At 40.2% G+C, this 11448-nt stretch overlaps 1 protein-coding gene across 2 annotated transcripts; it reads right to left on the bottom strand.

The window, feature by feature from the left end:
* Window positions 1-3184: 3184 nt before the first annotated feature.
* ARL6IP1 (ARL6 interacting reticulophagy regulator 1) lies at window positions 3185-11448 on the bottom strand. 2 transcript variants are annotated; one of them, XM_010961089.2, is made up of 6 exons: window positions 11292-11448; window positions 8896-9029; window positions 8321-8440; window positions 6019-6136; window positions 5309-5393; window positions 3185-4871 (listed from the first exon to the last, which is right to left on the bottom strand). In XM_010961089.2, exons 1-6 carry the CDS (start codon window positions 11325-11327, stop codon window positions 4753-4755), a joined length of 612 nt encoding a protein of 203 aa, XP_010959391.1. In that variant the 5' UTR covers window positions 11328-11448; the 3' UTR covers window positions 3185-4752. The 2 variants fall into 2 exon arrangements, with proteins under 2 accessions (XP_010959391.1, XP_045377183.1); XM_045521227.1 differs by lacking the exon at window positions 8321-8440.

Here is an 11448-nt window from a genome sequence, read left to right as displayed (position 1 = left end):
GCCTCCTCAGGGGTGGATAGTAGAGAGTCGACGGAATCGAACATAACCCAGGTGAGTAGAGGTGCGGCATTAGCCGTAGGTTCGATAACCTTCTAGCACCTAATCCGTAGAAATAAAAAGCTGACAAGGGTCTAGGTATTTGCTAATTTTTATTGCAATAACTGTTCACCATTTAGAATAAATGTTGATACGTGCGTATTTACAGTATTTTTGGAAGGCCCACAGAAATCGGTAATTGCCGCTTGGGAGGGCGTTAGGAACTGGGATGAAATACTTGCTTTTCACCCAAAACTATTTCGTTTTATCTTCTGAAACATATGTATAGATTATTTTTTTAAAGCAGTTAAAAATATTTTTTGTAATCAGTGCTTCCTTTCTGACTCTTCTTAAATATTCGAAATTATTTACTAGAGGTCCAGACTTTTCTTTCGAGTTCTGAGATACACAGTTTGCAAGAAAGCCACACTGTTTCGAAATAAACGCTCAGCCTCTTAAAGGTTATTGCGAGATAATGGAGGCAAAGGGCTCGCAAAATGTCTGGCAGAGTAAATACCCAATAGATACTGCTTGAAGCCCTGGGTGGGAGTGAATTCTGGCTCCGCCCTCTGTGGAGCTGAGTGACCTCAGGCTAGCTGCCTAATATCTGAAACTTCTGCCATAGACTTCATTCCTCTCTGTTTTCACCATTACCCTCCCTTCTTACTCTTCCCCTTTTTTCCCACATGGCCGCCAGAATAATCTTTTTAAAACTTTAGGCAGTCTATGACTCTCCAACAGTGTCTATTATCCTCAGTAAAGTCCAAATTCCTTACAAAAGCTTAAAAGATCCTCCCTGACCTGCACACCTGCCTCCTTGCGTGGGAACAGCAGCCCTCATCCCCCACCTTTCTCCCCTGGCTTGCTTTTCTTAAAATATTCCAAGCACATTCCGCCTCAGGGCCTTTGCATTTGCTTTTCCCTTTAACTTGAACATTCCTCCCCCAGTTTGCCGGGAGGTTGTTCCCTGCCCCCACTTCCCTCAGCTCTATATTCAGTCACACACACTCACACACCTCCTCCCTGTTCCCCCCACCCCCATATTGGAAGTGTATTTACTGTCTGTCTCCATTAAGCAAGCAGGTTTTGTTCACCACTATACCCACAACTGCTAGGTAAGTTTTCTGGTACATGGTAGGCCCTTGATACCTATTGATGAATAAGTAAATGGGCAAATCAGTTTCCCATCTGTAAAATGGGGATGATACTACCAATCACTTGGAGTTGCTGGGAGAATAAATGAAATAATCCAAATAAAAGAGACTCATACAAAACCTGACAGGGGTGTGTGCTCAATCAACGTGTTATTAGCATATGTCTCAGCACACCTCACCCACCCCCACCACTTCTCAGATCCTGAGAACCTTGAGGAGAACAAAGTCCCAATATGAACATCTCAGGGATATAAAATTCTCTGGCCATAATTTACATTACAAAAGGACATTGGCTTTCTTAATGAAAATTTCCTTGAAGAACTGGTTCCCTGTACACTTACAACACTTTCTGTTTAATGAAAGTTTGGCATTTACCTTAATTGAGGACTTTAGCAACAGTGGGGGGTTATTCTGGGCAGGGGGAGGTAATTAGGTTTACTTTTACTTTTAGAAGAGGCACTGGGGATTGAATCAAAGACCTTGTGCATGCTAAGCTTGCTCTCTACCATTTGAGCTATACCCTCCCCCCAACAGTGGAGAGATAAACCCAGGTTACTTCAAGAGCCCTACTGTAAATAGAAAAACAGTACCATCCACTATCTCTTCACACACTTCATTCATTCACTCATCCCTTCATTCAGCAAACATGAGTGCCTACCACGTGCCAGGTGTTGTGCCAGGTGTTTTACCGGGTGAGAGGATAAAAATACCAGCTCCTGCCCCTCAAGAGGTACAGATCCCAGTAGAGACACCTCTGTAAATAACAGCACAATACCGAGGTGTGTACCATATAGGGCGGCAATATGAAGTGCCGTGAGAATGGAGAAGTGGCCTGGAAGTTGCTAAAGCTTTCACAGAGGAATTGTCATTCGATCTGTGTCATGAAGGTTACTAACAATTTCCAATTCCTAACTGCCACTAAGTGCTTCCTGTAGATGAACTCTGACTCCTCCAACCAACACATGCAATTACATAATGCCCCTGTGAGATCTGTACTATTATCCTCACCTGGCAAATGAGGAAGCAAACTAAATTCAATCTGAAGTTAACTCAATCTTGAGATTTTACTTTAGGTTAAAAAGTCAGAGAAAAAAAAAAAAAGTGGTCACTTGTAACTTGTCTAAGCTATAAATTCCTTGTGGTGGGGTTTTGGGCTTTCCTGATGCTGAAACGTTAGGGAGGGTGCTTGGGCCTAGAGATATTATAACCAAGAGCCAGGAGGGCATGGAATCATATAAAGATGGTTAGAAATCTCAATGGTTGTCTGGATGTGGGAAGAGGGTAGAGAGGAAATGGAGCAGAGGGCTGTGCATAAATTGCCTCTTGGCATCCTGTGAACTCTGGGATGATAGGACCTCTGCCAGAGGTGGTACCAAGGCAAGAGTTGAAAGGGGACTCATGCTGTGGCCAGAGCTGGCACAGGAGAAGTCAAGCTGACCTGGAAAGTGATCACAGCTGCACATGAAGATGGCATGTCAGAGCATCAGGTGACCAGGGGAGACCTATGGTGACTTTGGTTTGAGATTTCCGTTTTTTAAACACCGTCAAACCCCCAGGAGGCCCCAGAGAAGGATCCAGACATTTTGTAGGGGTTGGGCTACTTTTTAAAAAATTCTAAGTGCAGACAAAAGTCACCCAGCAGTTACTTACTAAGCACCTCATGGACGGGACTCTGAGCCAGGCCCAGGTCGGGTACTGGGAGGCCCGGGGCAAGTGATCTCCCGAATCCGCGTTACTCCCTGCCTGATCTTCCAGCCAGGCCCCCTCACACGTCACCTTTGGCCATCACTTATTCTTTGTATCTCCTTTTCCATCTAGCGTGGTGCCTGGATGTTTGCTGAATGAATGAATTTAAACCTTTTACTTACTTTTGTTCTTAAAGAGCACTTTTTGGCCATGTAATGATCACACAGGGTAGTTCATTAATTGGGTACATAAACCCAGTCATGTAAACACTATATTGGCTAAGCTATAAAAAAAGTAGGACACAAGGAGAGATTCCAGCTTTTTTATTTTTCCCCCTTTACACAAAACAAAGTAGAAGAAATCATATAGGATTAAAACTGCAAAAGTAGTTAATGGGTAGAACACACATACACAAAAAAATCCGGATAGGAAGACAAGCTTATTTACAATAAGGAAACATGTAAATTAAGGTAGTTTGTAGTTTTCATAGAAACATTAAAAAAGAAAAATCAAACATGTGCTACATGGGTGCCACTGTTTACAGCAATATTGAAGGAGAGAAAACAACACTTACTTAGGGACAGATATACCACAAAGTCCAGGTTTTACAGCATCAGTGCAATAAATCCACAAAACTATATTACAACTAGTTAATCAGAGTTTAAGAACTGTTCCCAAATCCGTCACATTTTTAGTCCTCAGAGGTTCATTCCTACAGATTTCAACTACTCTAACTCTCTAGCTACTGAAAGGGAGAATGATTCTAAGATGCCTTCCAAAGAATTACGAAGTCTCTGCAAACCAGAGGCCAACTATCACCAACAAGTCTGCTCCCACCAACAGCCCTTGCATTCTTCAGAGAAATAGCTGGGGAAAAAGTCAGCTGCTAGCTCCTCTCCACCTCCTATGCTAAATCTATGGGGACCAAAAGCAGCCAGCATTACCATAAAATGACAATCTTGAGGCTTACCTTTAAAGGCTTATTCTGGTCTTGAACAATTAGTAGGATAAGATTATTCTCTACTGAAATTAATCTTGAGTAAACACAGGAAGACTTTTGTCCTTCATTGGCTGGTCTTGGAGTGAAGGTCATAGACGTGAGTCTTAACCTATTATGTACTTTAGTTTCAGTTAGCTGAAAATCTGAAATTAAAAGTATGCTAAAAATCCTAAATACCAACTTTTGGAAGCCTGCTACTAAAACGCCTTTAAGGATACACTAATTTCAAGTTTAAGTGCAAAGGGACAAGTGTTCTAAGCCTGTCAGATTCTCCATCTGGGAAGAAAGATCCTTGTTTCTTACAAATTGCTAAATTCTGCACAACACATTCTAGGGCATGGAATTAGTTTCATTTTATTCCATGAGGAAACTTCTCCCATGGTATCGAAACAGAATGAGGAATGAATCTGAAATGGTCTCTTCATCAGAAATGGTAAACTTGGTCTCTATATTCACGAAACCAGTTTTTTAACCTGTGGCAAAACCAGCTTCCTATAGCCAGAGACCACTATCTTGTATCCAGCTAAAGCAAAGATCAACTGAAACAATTATCCCATGTCACTGTAAACTGTACTAAAGGGTGAAGTTCACCACTGTATTTTTTTAAAAGAAGAGTTCAACTAACCCTGGGTGAGAAAAGCCGGGAGAAGTGGTTACTCACAAATGAGTTGTTCACTTGGGGCCAGCTGATGAGAAGGCACCCGTGAAGACACTGGACACAAAGCCTTTCTTGGAAAGTTGGAATTTCTACTAAGGGCAGGATGAGGGAGAGCAAAGCGCTACTTCTGTTAACATTTTAGTATCCAGACAACACAACACACACTGTTCCCAAGGACAATGTATGCGGCATTAATCACACTGAATAAAGCAGGTGCTTTATTCATTTTTCTTCTCTTTTTGTTTGAGAAGCTTGTTTATCTCCCTTTTGGCCATTCCAATGTACTTCGAAATGATTCCGTGTTGGTTTAGTCCAGGAAGCAACAGTAAGAAAGTCACTTAAAACAAACAAACAAACAAACAAAATTAAGAAGGCAGCAACTAACTTCCTGAAGATTATTACATTTTAAAGAAGGTAGTTTCTTGGACTATTACACACTCTAATGGGATGAAGCAACATAAAATCCATTATTTCCTTTGGTATTTATCCCCAGAAGCTTCCGCTATCACGCCTCCCAACCTCAGATAACACACACTGCTTATTTTTCCCTTGTGCACATTACTTTCTACCTTGGACATTAGTTCTTGGTCTTAATCTCCTCTAAGATCACAAACTAACTGAAAACAAGACCTGGGCTTTTGTCATCTTCTGTACTCACACAGTTCCTTGATCACTGCCTGGAACTTAGTGAGCACAAATATACTGTTTACTAAATTCCAGGTAGACTTCACTGGCCAGGATGTGCCTGTGGTTAGTTCTTCCTCAAAGACTTACCTATCAGGTAGGTGAGAAGAAGGTTGTGGACTTGCTGTCCCACCCAAGCAACCGCAGCAAGAGAAATGATCATGGTCACGAAGTACTGACAATGAAAATAATAAGAATGTGTCAACTCCTAGAAACAGACTAAGAGGCATCACTTTAGGAGGTTGTTTCGAAGGTTGGAAAATAACTCAGTTTTTATGATCACTTTTCTTTAAAAATAGTATCTATATATTATACAAAGCCCATAGAAAACTCCCTTACAACTACTTTACAGAATTTAGATACATTCTCTCCTACAATAATGGTAATTCCATATAAAAATTATATATAGTGTATATATAATGTAAATATAAAATAATTTATACTATAAATTATACTACTTTTGCAATTAAAAAATCACATAATAAACTCAAGTGAAGCTAAGAGAAAAGAGAACAAATGCTAGGTATATGTCTTTTACATTTATTTCAGTAAATTAAAAAAAAAACAAAAAATTCACTCCACTAGAGTAAAAAATTAAATGTGAAATGTAATTTTAACTTCAGGCCTAACTAATACAGATAAATATTTATGAATGCACTCAGGAGTTACACCAACAGATAATGATAAACATCAAACTATAACTAGAGTAAAGCAGAAAAGGCTTTACACTACAATGAAGTAAAAATTGACTCAACCTTAAAATGTTGCTTTACTTAAATAATTCAAAACCAAAAAAGTACCATTTTAGGCTTTTCTTCCTTTAGCGTAAAAAGGCGTTTCCACCAGCCCACAGCTCTGCGTCGAGTTTTTACTAGGTTGCTGCAAATTTCATGGAATCTCTGCTGTTGCTCAGTGGTCCTAGAAAAAGAATTTTCCCCTTCACTATAAGCAAATCTTAACAGTAAACAGAAACAAACCATTCTCTCAAATTTAAAAAGTTATCTTCTAAAGAAAATCTAAATTAAAAAACGATTCACCATTATCTCATAGAAAAGTTCTTGTACCATTCAGACTTCTTCTATAGAACAGGAGTAAGTTGTTGTTGCTGCTTTTAAACTGAAGCACAGTCAATTACAATGTGTCAGTTTCTGGTGTACAGCACAGTGTCCAGACACGTGTGTGTACAAAGTAATGGGTATTTAGGGTTCTAAGGCCATGTTTGGTCAATGACAGTAACCAAAAACTCATGACTACTATGAGCCATGCAGAAATCAGTATGAATTAATTTCTCTATTCCTATATTACTTTGCAAATTCCAATGAATCCTGGGTTGTAGCCCATCAGAGTCCCACTTTTTTGAGGAAGATGTGAAGTTTCTGCCAAACAGCTGTATGTAAGCACTCTTCAGTAGGGTAATAACTACGAACAATCAAAGCACAGAACCCTCAACTGGGCTTCATACAATTGATGTCAAGGCAGCAACAAACAGCTGAAATCCAAATTCCTTATAAATTTAGTCCCAGTGAGGGAAAGTATAATCATAAACAAAACAGCAGTGAAAACACAGAAAGATCCTCCAAGAAAGCCCTTTTTAACTTATAATGTATTCTGGGTTCTGATAAAAAAAAAAAGAATTGCTTTTATACTGTCTTTGCTGTACAAACATTTGCTTTCTTTTCTCTAGTCGTTGTCACTGTAAACCTGCAGCGACAGACACAGTAGAATGGTTTCTGCTTGGGTTCTGGAACTTCCTGTAAACAATTAAACCTCATATGCTGCCCATGGTCAAGGCTGGGCTGTGGCTATGCAACGGTGTTCTTCCTTCCTCATAAAGGTCAAAAAATAAAACTGCTCCGTCAATAATACTGAACCACACATTGATTACCATGAAACTTTATGTATTTACTTCTGAAAACTCTTCTCCAGGAGTTATGAATTAGCAGATTAGAACTGTCATCTGGCCAATAAAGTCAGAGTCTGAGGTTGATTCTCTGCTAAATTGTTACATTGCAGTTACAAACTTGCCCAAAAAACAGCAGCATACATCATTACTCCATGTGAAAAACAATTCAAAGGACATTTCCTAACGTAATTCATTTGAGGATGGCAGAAACATCTTTAAATAAACATGTTTAATTATCTCGTAACTTAATCCCCCCAAATGTGTGAATCTGTTCCCAAAGATCCAGAGGGCATACATTTAAAATTCTTATTTTTACAGAATTATTTTATAATTTACTGTTATCAGGGAAACAAAAAAACTAAAAGCACAAGCAGACCATTAATCAAATTAAAATAAACAGCCATGGGAGAATAGCAGGTAGGAGGAAAAAAATCCATTCCATCATCTACTTTTATTCATTATCTGGATCGAAAGTGAGAAATGCAACGTTCCAGAGGGAAGTTAAAAAATATTTTAACAGGATGCACAGCCACTTAACTGTATCTTGGCAACTCATAAGTAACCAGGTCAAAGAATGGTACAAATGAAATCGACAACCCACTTGTACACAGCTTGAACCTATCCTAAAGCACTTGGTACACATTTTGCTCACCACCACTGCACTGACTCACCATCTCAACCTGAAACACAGCATCAATCTTTAAAGTCAAAGTATTTCACAGCACCCACGACAGTGTGCTTAACGTAAAAGTAGGCATTTGAACAGTTGCTTAATGAATAGGCAAAAAATCTACATTACTGTTTTTGTATTTATTCAGAAGTAATCTATGAAATTAACATATTATCTTAAATATCAATGGAAAATGTAAAAGTAGACATACGACTTTTATGCAACACTCATGAATTCTGCAATCCTTGATAAAACATTATCTTTAAAAAAACTCACTTCAATAAGGTCTAGAAAGAAAAAAAGTCACAATAAATGCTAGATTATAAAAGAGCCATGGAGATATTAAGTACTGGAAATTCATGATTTATACCTGAAGCAGGTAAGAAGTTCTTTACATCAAAGCAGTAATCTAACCCCTAGGTATGTGATGGTTAGTCAACTCTCTGTGCTTAATTACAGCATACGAGTCACAACCACCAGGTTCAGTAACCTCTCAGAAACTAGAATGCCAAATCAATATGCCACCTACCATTTATTGGAGCCAAAAATTCTAGGCGCTAGAATGGGAACAAGGTAGTCAGCCAAGCACAAAAACATAACAAAACAGGAAACACCGGAAAGAACAGATGGATCCAGATAGTAGATAGTCCTGTTCAAAAAAAAAATTTTTTTAATAAAGGTTATAAAAACATACTTATTATTATTCCTAGCTGAAAATGTTTATCCACTTGGTCCTCTGGTTCTCAAAGATGTTATTTGCCCTTTTCACTCTAATTTTCTCGCAAGTGGTTTCCCAGAAGCTTCAAGACACGATGACATCATAGCTGCAATGGTTAAAATAAACATCAAGAGACAAAAGCTCTTTGGGGTCTTCAACACTTTTTAGAAGTGTAAAGGGTCCTAAGGCCAAAAAGTCTGAGCCACAGATTTATTTAACTGCCTTGGATTACCAAATTTACATAAGTACTACAAATTCTGAAAACTAGGCAAACTGCTCTAAGGCATTCTTTACAGATTATGAAAGATTTCAGGCATTTCTATAAATGGAACCCGAGCCCTTCTTAGTAACAAACACAATCTGTAGTAATTTAATAGCTCACTTACAGAAAGACCAAAGAAACCACACCCATGATGGCAGGTGGAAACCAGGCTCTTTCCCATCTCAGGACTTTATCTGCCATCAGCATCACTTCTCCCCATCCTTGCAGCTGCTCTTCCAGACTTGCAGTCTCTGCAGCCTACATATGGGCAACATTTAAAGTGATCATTTTACTAATCTCAACATTTTTGTGGCTCCTGGAGAATTAAATTCTTCTAAGGCACCAAGTATGTGAAACAGCTCTTACAAATCACTATCAAACAAGTCAGTTTCTTCAAAAAAAAAAAAAAAAAAAACTGCAATTTTGATACCAAAGACAGAAATCGGTGGAGAAAAAAAATCTATCATTTAATGGTCACCTTCCAAGTCCAAGCACTGGGCCACTCTTTACACGCAAGATGTAACATAATCCTTATAGAGCCCCTTAAACTGGGAATAATTAGGTCCATTTTACAATTAAACAGATGGAGCTCAGAACAGTTACTTTCTCAAAGCCATACACTACTAAGTGGCAGCGTCCTGAGTATAAAATTAGATCACTTTAAGTTTGCTCATTTTGGGTGGTTACAATTGATCTGTTGTTTTGTCATTTCATTGATCTAACCTGGACTTCTGAATCCATTAGGAAAGCCTCTCCATGAACAGCGTTCAATTTCCAAAACAGCTCTTTGTGTAATGGAATCATTTAGATGTTGGCATCATTTGCACAACTAAGGAAAACTACTGTGCTTTCAACAAATTATATGAGGCATTTTAAGCCCAATATATCTCAATAAAATGCTTCTTACACTAATCAGGACATTTTGGTTAGACTTCAAATTTCTCCACAAATCTGACAATCAGCTGAAAGTAGACTTCTCTGATGAGCTAAAGTGGCAAAAAGCCCTTAAGCTGATTTTGGTAGAGGAAAAAAAAATTGTAACAAGAAACCTATGTGTCCTTGTAACAGTTATCACAGGGAAATCTGCAAATGACAGGAGCCAGTGAAGCTTAATCTTGATAAAGATGCTTATCTGTGCCACATTGACCACTTAAGTGACCTCACTATTTCTGACTTGGTATATCATGCTTAATTTAATATAGCTAAATAAGAGATTTTACCATGTGCCAGAAACTCTGCTAAACATTTATATACCATACTTTCATTACTTCTCTCAACGAGCTGAAAGGAAGGTGTTGTTAGCATCCTCATTTTACAAATAAGGAAACTGAAATACAGAGAGGTTTACAGATCTGAATCCAGGAAATCCAAGGCCAAAGGCCTTGTTCTTAAAGTCACACTGCTCTGCTGAAAGAGCTCTTCAGCTCCAGGCCATGATCTGTTGTTTCAATAGCTGTGTGAACCTGGGCAACTTCTTTGTGCTTTGATCAGTTTCTAAAAGGAAACTGGCTGGGGTTAACTAGGCTAACTACAGAGAAGGGGTGTGTGTGTGCAGGTATGCATTTCTTTCTTTTTTTTTTTTTTCCAGGTATGCATTTCTAAAAAAACAAAGCAAAATGAAACCACACACAATCAAAAGTGCCCCGCAAACTCACTTAATTCGTTAGGACCCCGGCTCTTGGAAAATCAAAGGTCAAAATTAAATTATTGTGGTTTCTCTATTCATTGTGGTGGTTGTGGTGTATGGCTTGCCTTTCTCTGGGGAAAGGCAACGAAGAAGATGGACGTATTTCTCTCGTTTTTGCCTAGATCCTGCGGTGAGATTTGTAGTCAGGTTAAAATTGTCCGCCTGTGATACAACCTCACTGCAGTTCCTTCGGACCCCTGCTTACTTTAAAGTCGTCCTGTAGACACCCCCTCCCCAAGATTTACAAGCTTTAGACAAACGCCAGAACCTCCCATTGTCCTTCCAGCAGGACCCCAGTCCCAGTTCCCAGCGGTGAGCTCGCAGCCTCCCTGCCGTTTTAAGCTGTGCCAGCTCTAACAGAAATTCTCGGCAGCAGACTTTTGACCTACCCCCATCCCCAAGTACAGGGGTAAAAGGACGAAGGGGCATTCTGGTTAAGATCAAGGAAGGGGAAACCCGGATACGGCTGGGACCTGGGCCACAAAAGCGCTCGACTGGCCCCTCGCGGCTCTCTAACACTGACTACACCCCAAACTGTCACAGCCCCTCCCTTCTCCCGCTGAACCCGTATTCCCGGTGAAAGATCACGCGCCCTCCTCGCCCCGTTGCGCACCTTCCCCAGGGGATGTTAAAGTCGACATGACTAGTGCCCGTCAAGCAGGGGTTATCCAATAAGTCCCAAGGGCAGGAGCCGTCGCCTGAACCTGAAAACCGGGAGAGGAGGGCCGGACCCACCGCGGGTGATAGGAGCGAGGCTGCAGTGTCGTCCCACGGACCCCACCAAAGTGCGGAGGTCCTACTCGGTTCCCTCGCAACCAGGTGCCAGAACTCACCAGTAGGTTGGTGCTGCGATTATCTCCCTCCGCCATCGTCCCCGATGTGCAGCCTCAGCTAGCGCAAGCCGTCCCCAAAACAGGCCTCCAGCAGCGTCCCTCACGGCGACCCTAGCGTGAGGGTGCAGCCCCTCAGGCTGCTTATATAGGTTCGCTG

This window comes from Camelus bactrianus, chromosome 18, assembly GCF_048773025.1.
Source record: "Camelus bactrianus isolate YW-2024 breed Bactrian camel chromosome 18, ASM4877302v1, whole genome shotgun sequence".
In the NCBI taxonomy this organism is placed as follows: Eukaryota; Metazoa; Chordata; class Mammalia; order Artiodactyla; family Camelidae; genus Camelus; species Camelus bactrianus.
The sequence above is the reverse complement of the archived record's forward strand: the minus strand, read 5'-3'. Positions and strand labels throughout refer to the sequence as shown.

Bases quoted from the DNA above. Each gene is read 5' to 3' on its own strand.
- ARL6IP1 (XM_010961089.2), bottom strand. From the start codon at position 11,327: ATGGCGGAGGGAGATAATCGCAGCACCAACCTACTG. The intron at 9,030-11,291 runs GTGAGTTCTGGC...GCCCATATGTAG, and splicing joins ATCGCAGCACCAACCTACTG to GCTGCAGAGACTGCAAGTCT. The intron at 4,872-5,308 runs GTAAGTCTTTGA...GTTTGTTTTAAG, and splicing joins TCTTCTCACCTACCTGATAG to TGACTTTCTTACTGTTGCTT.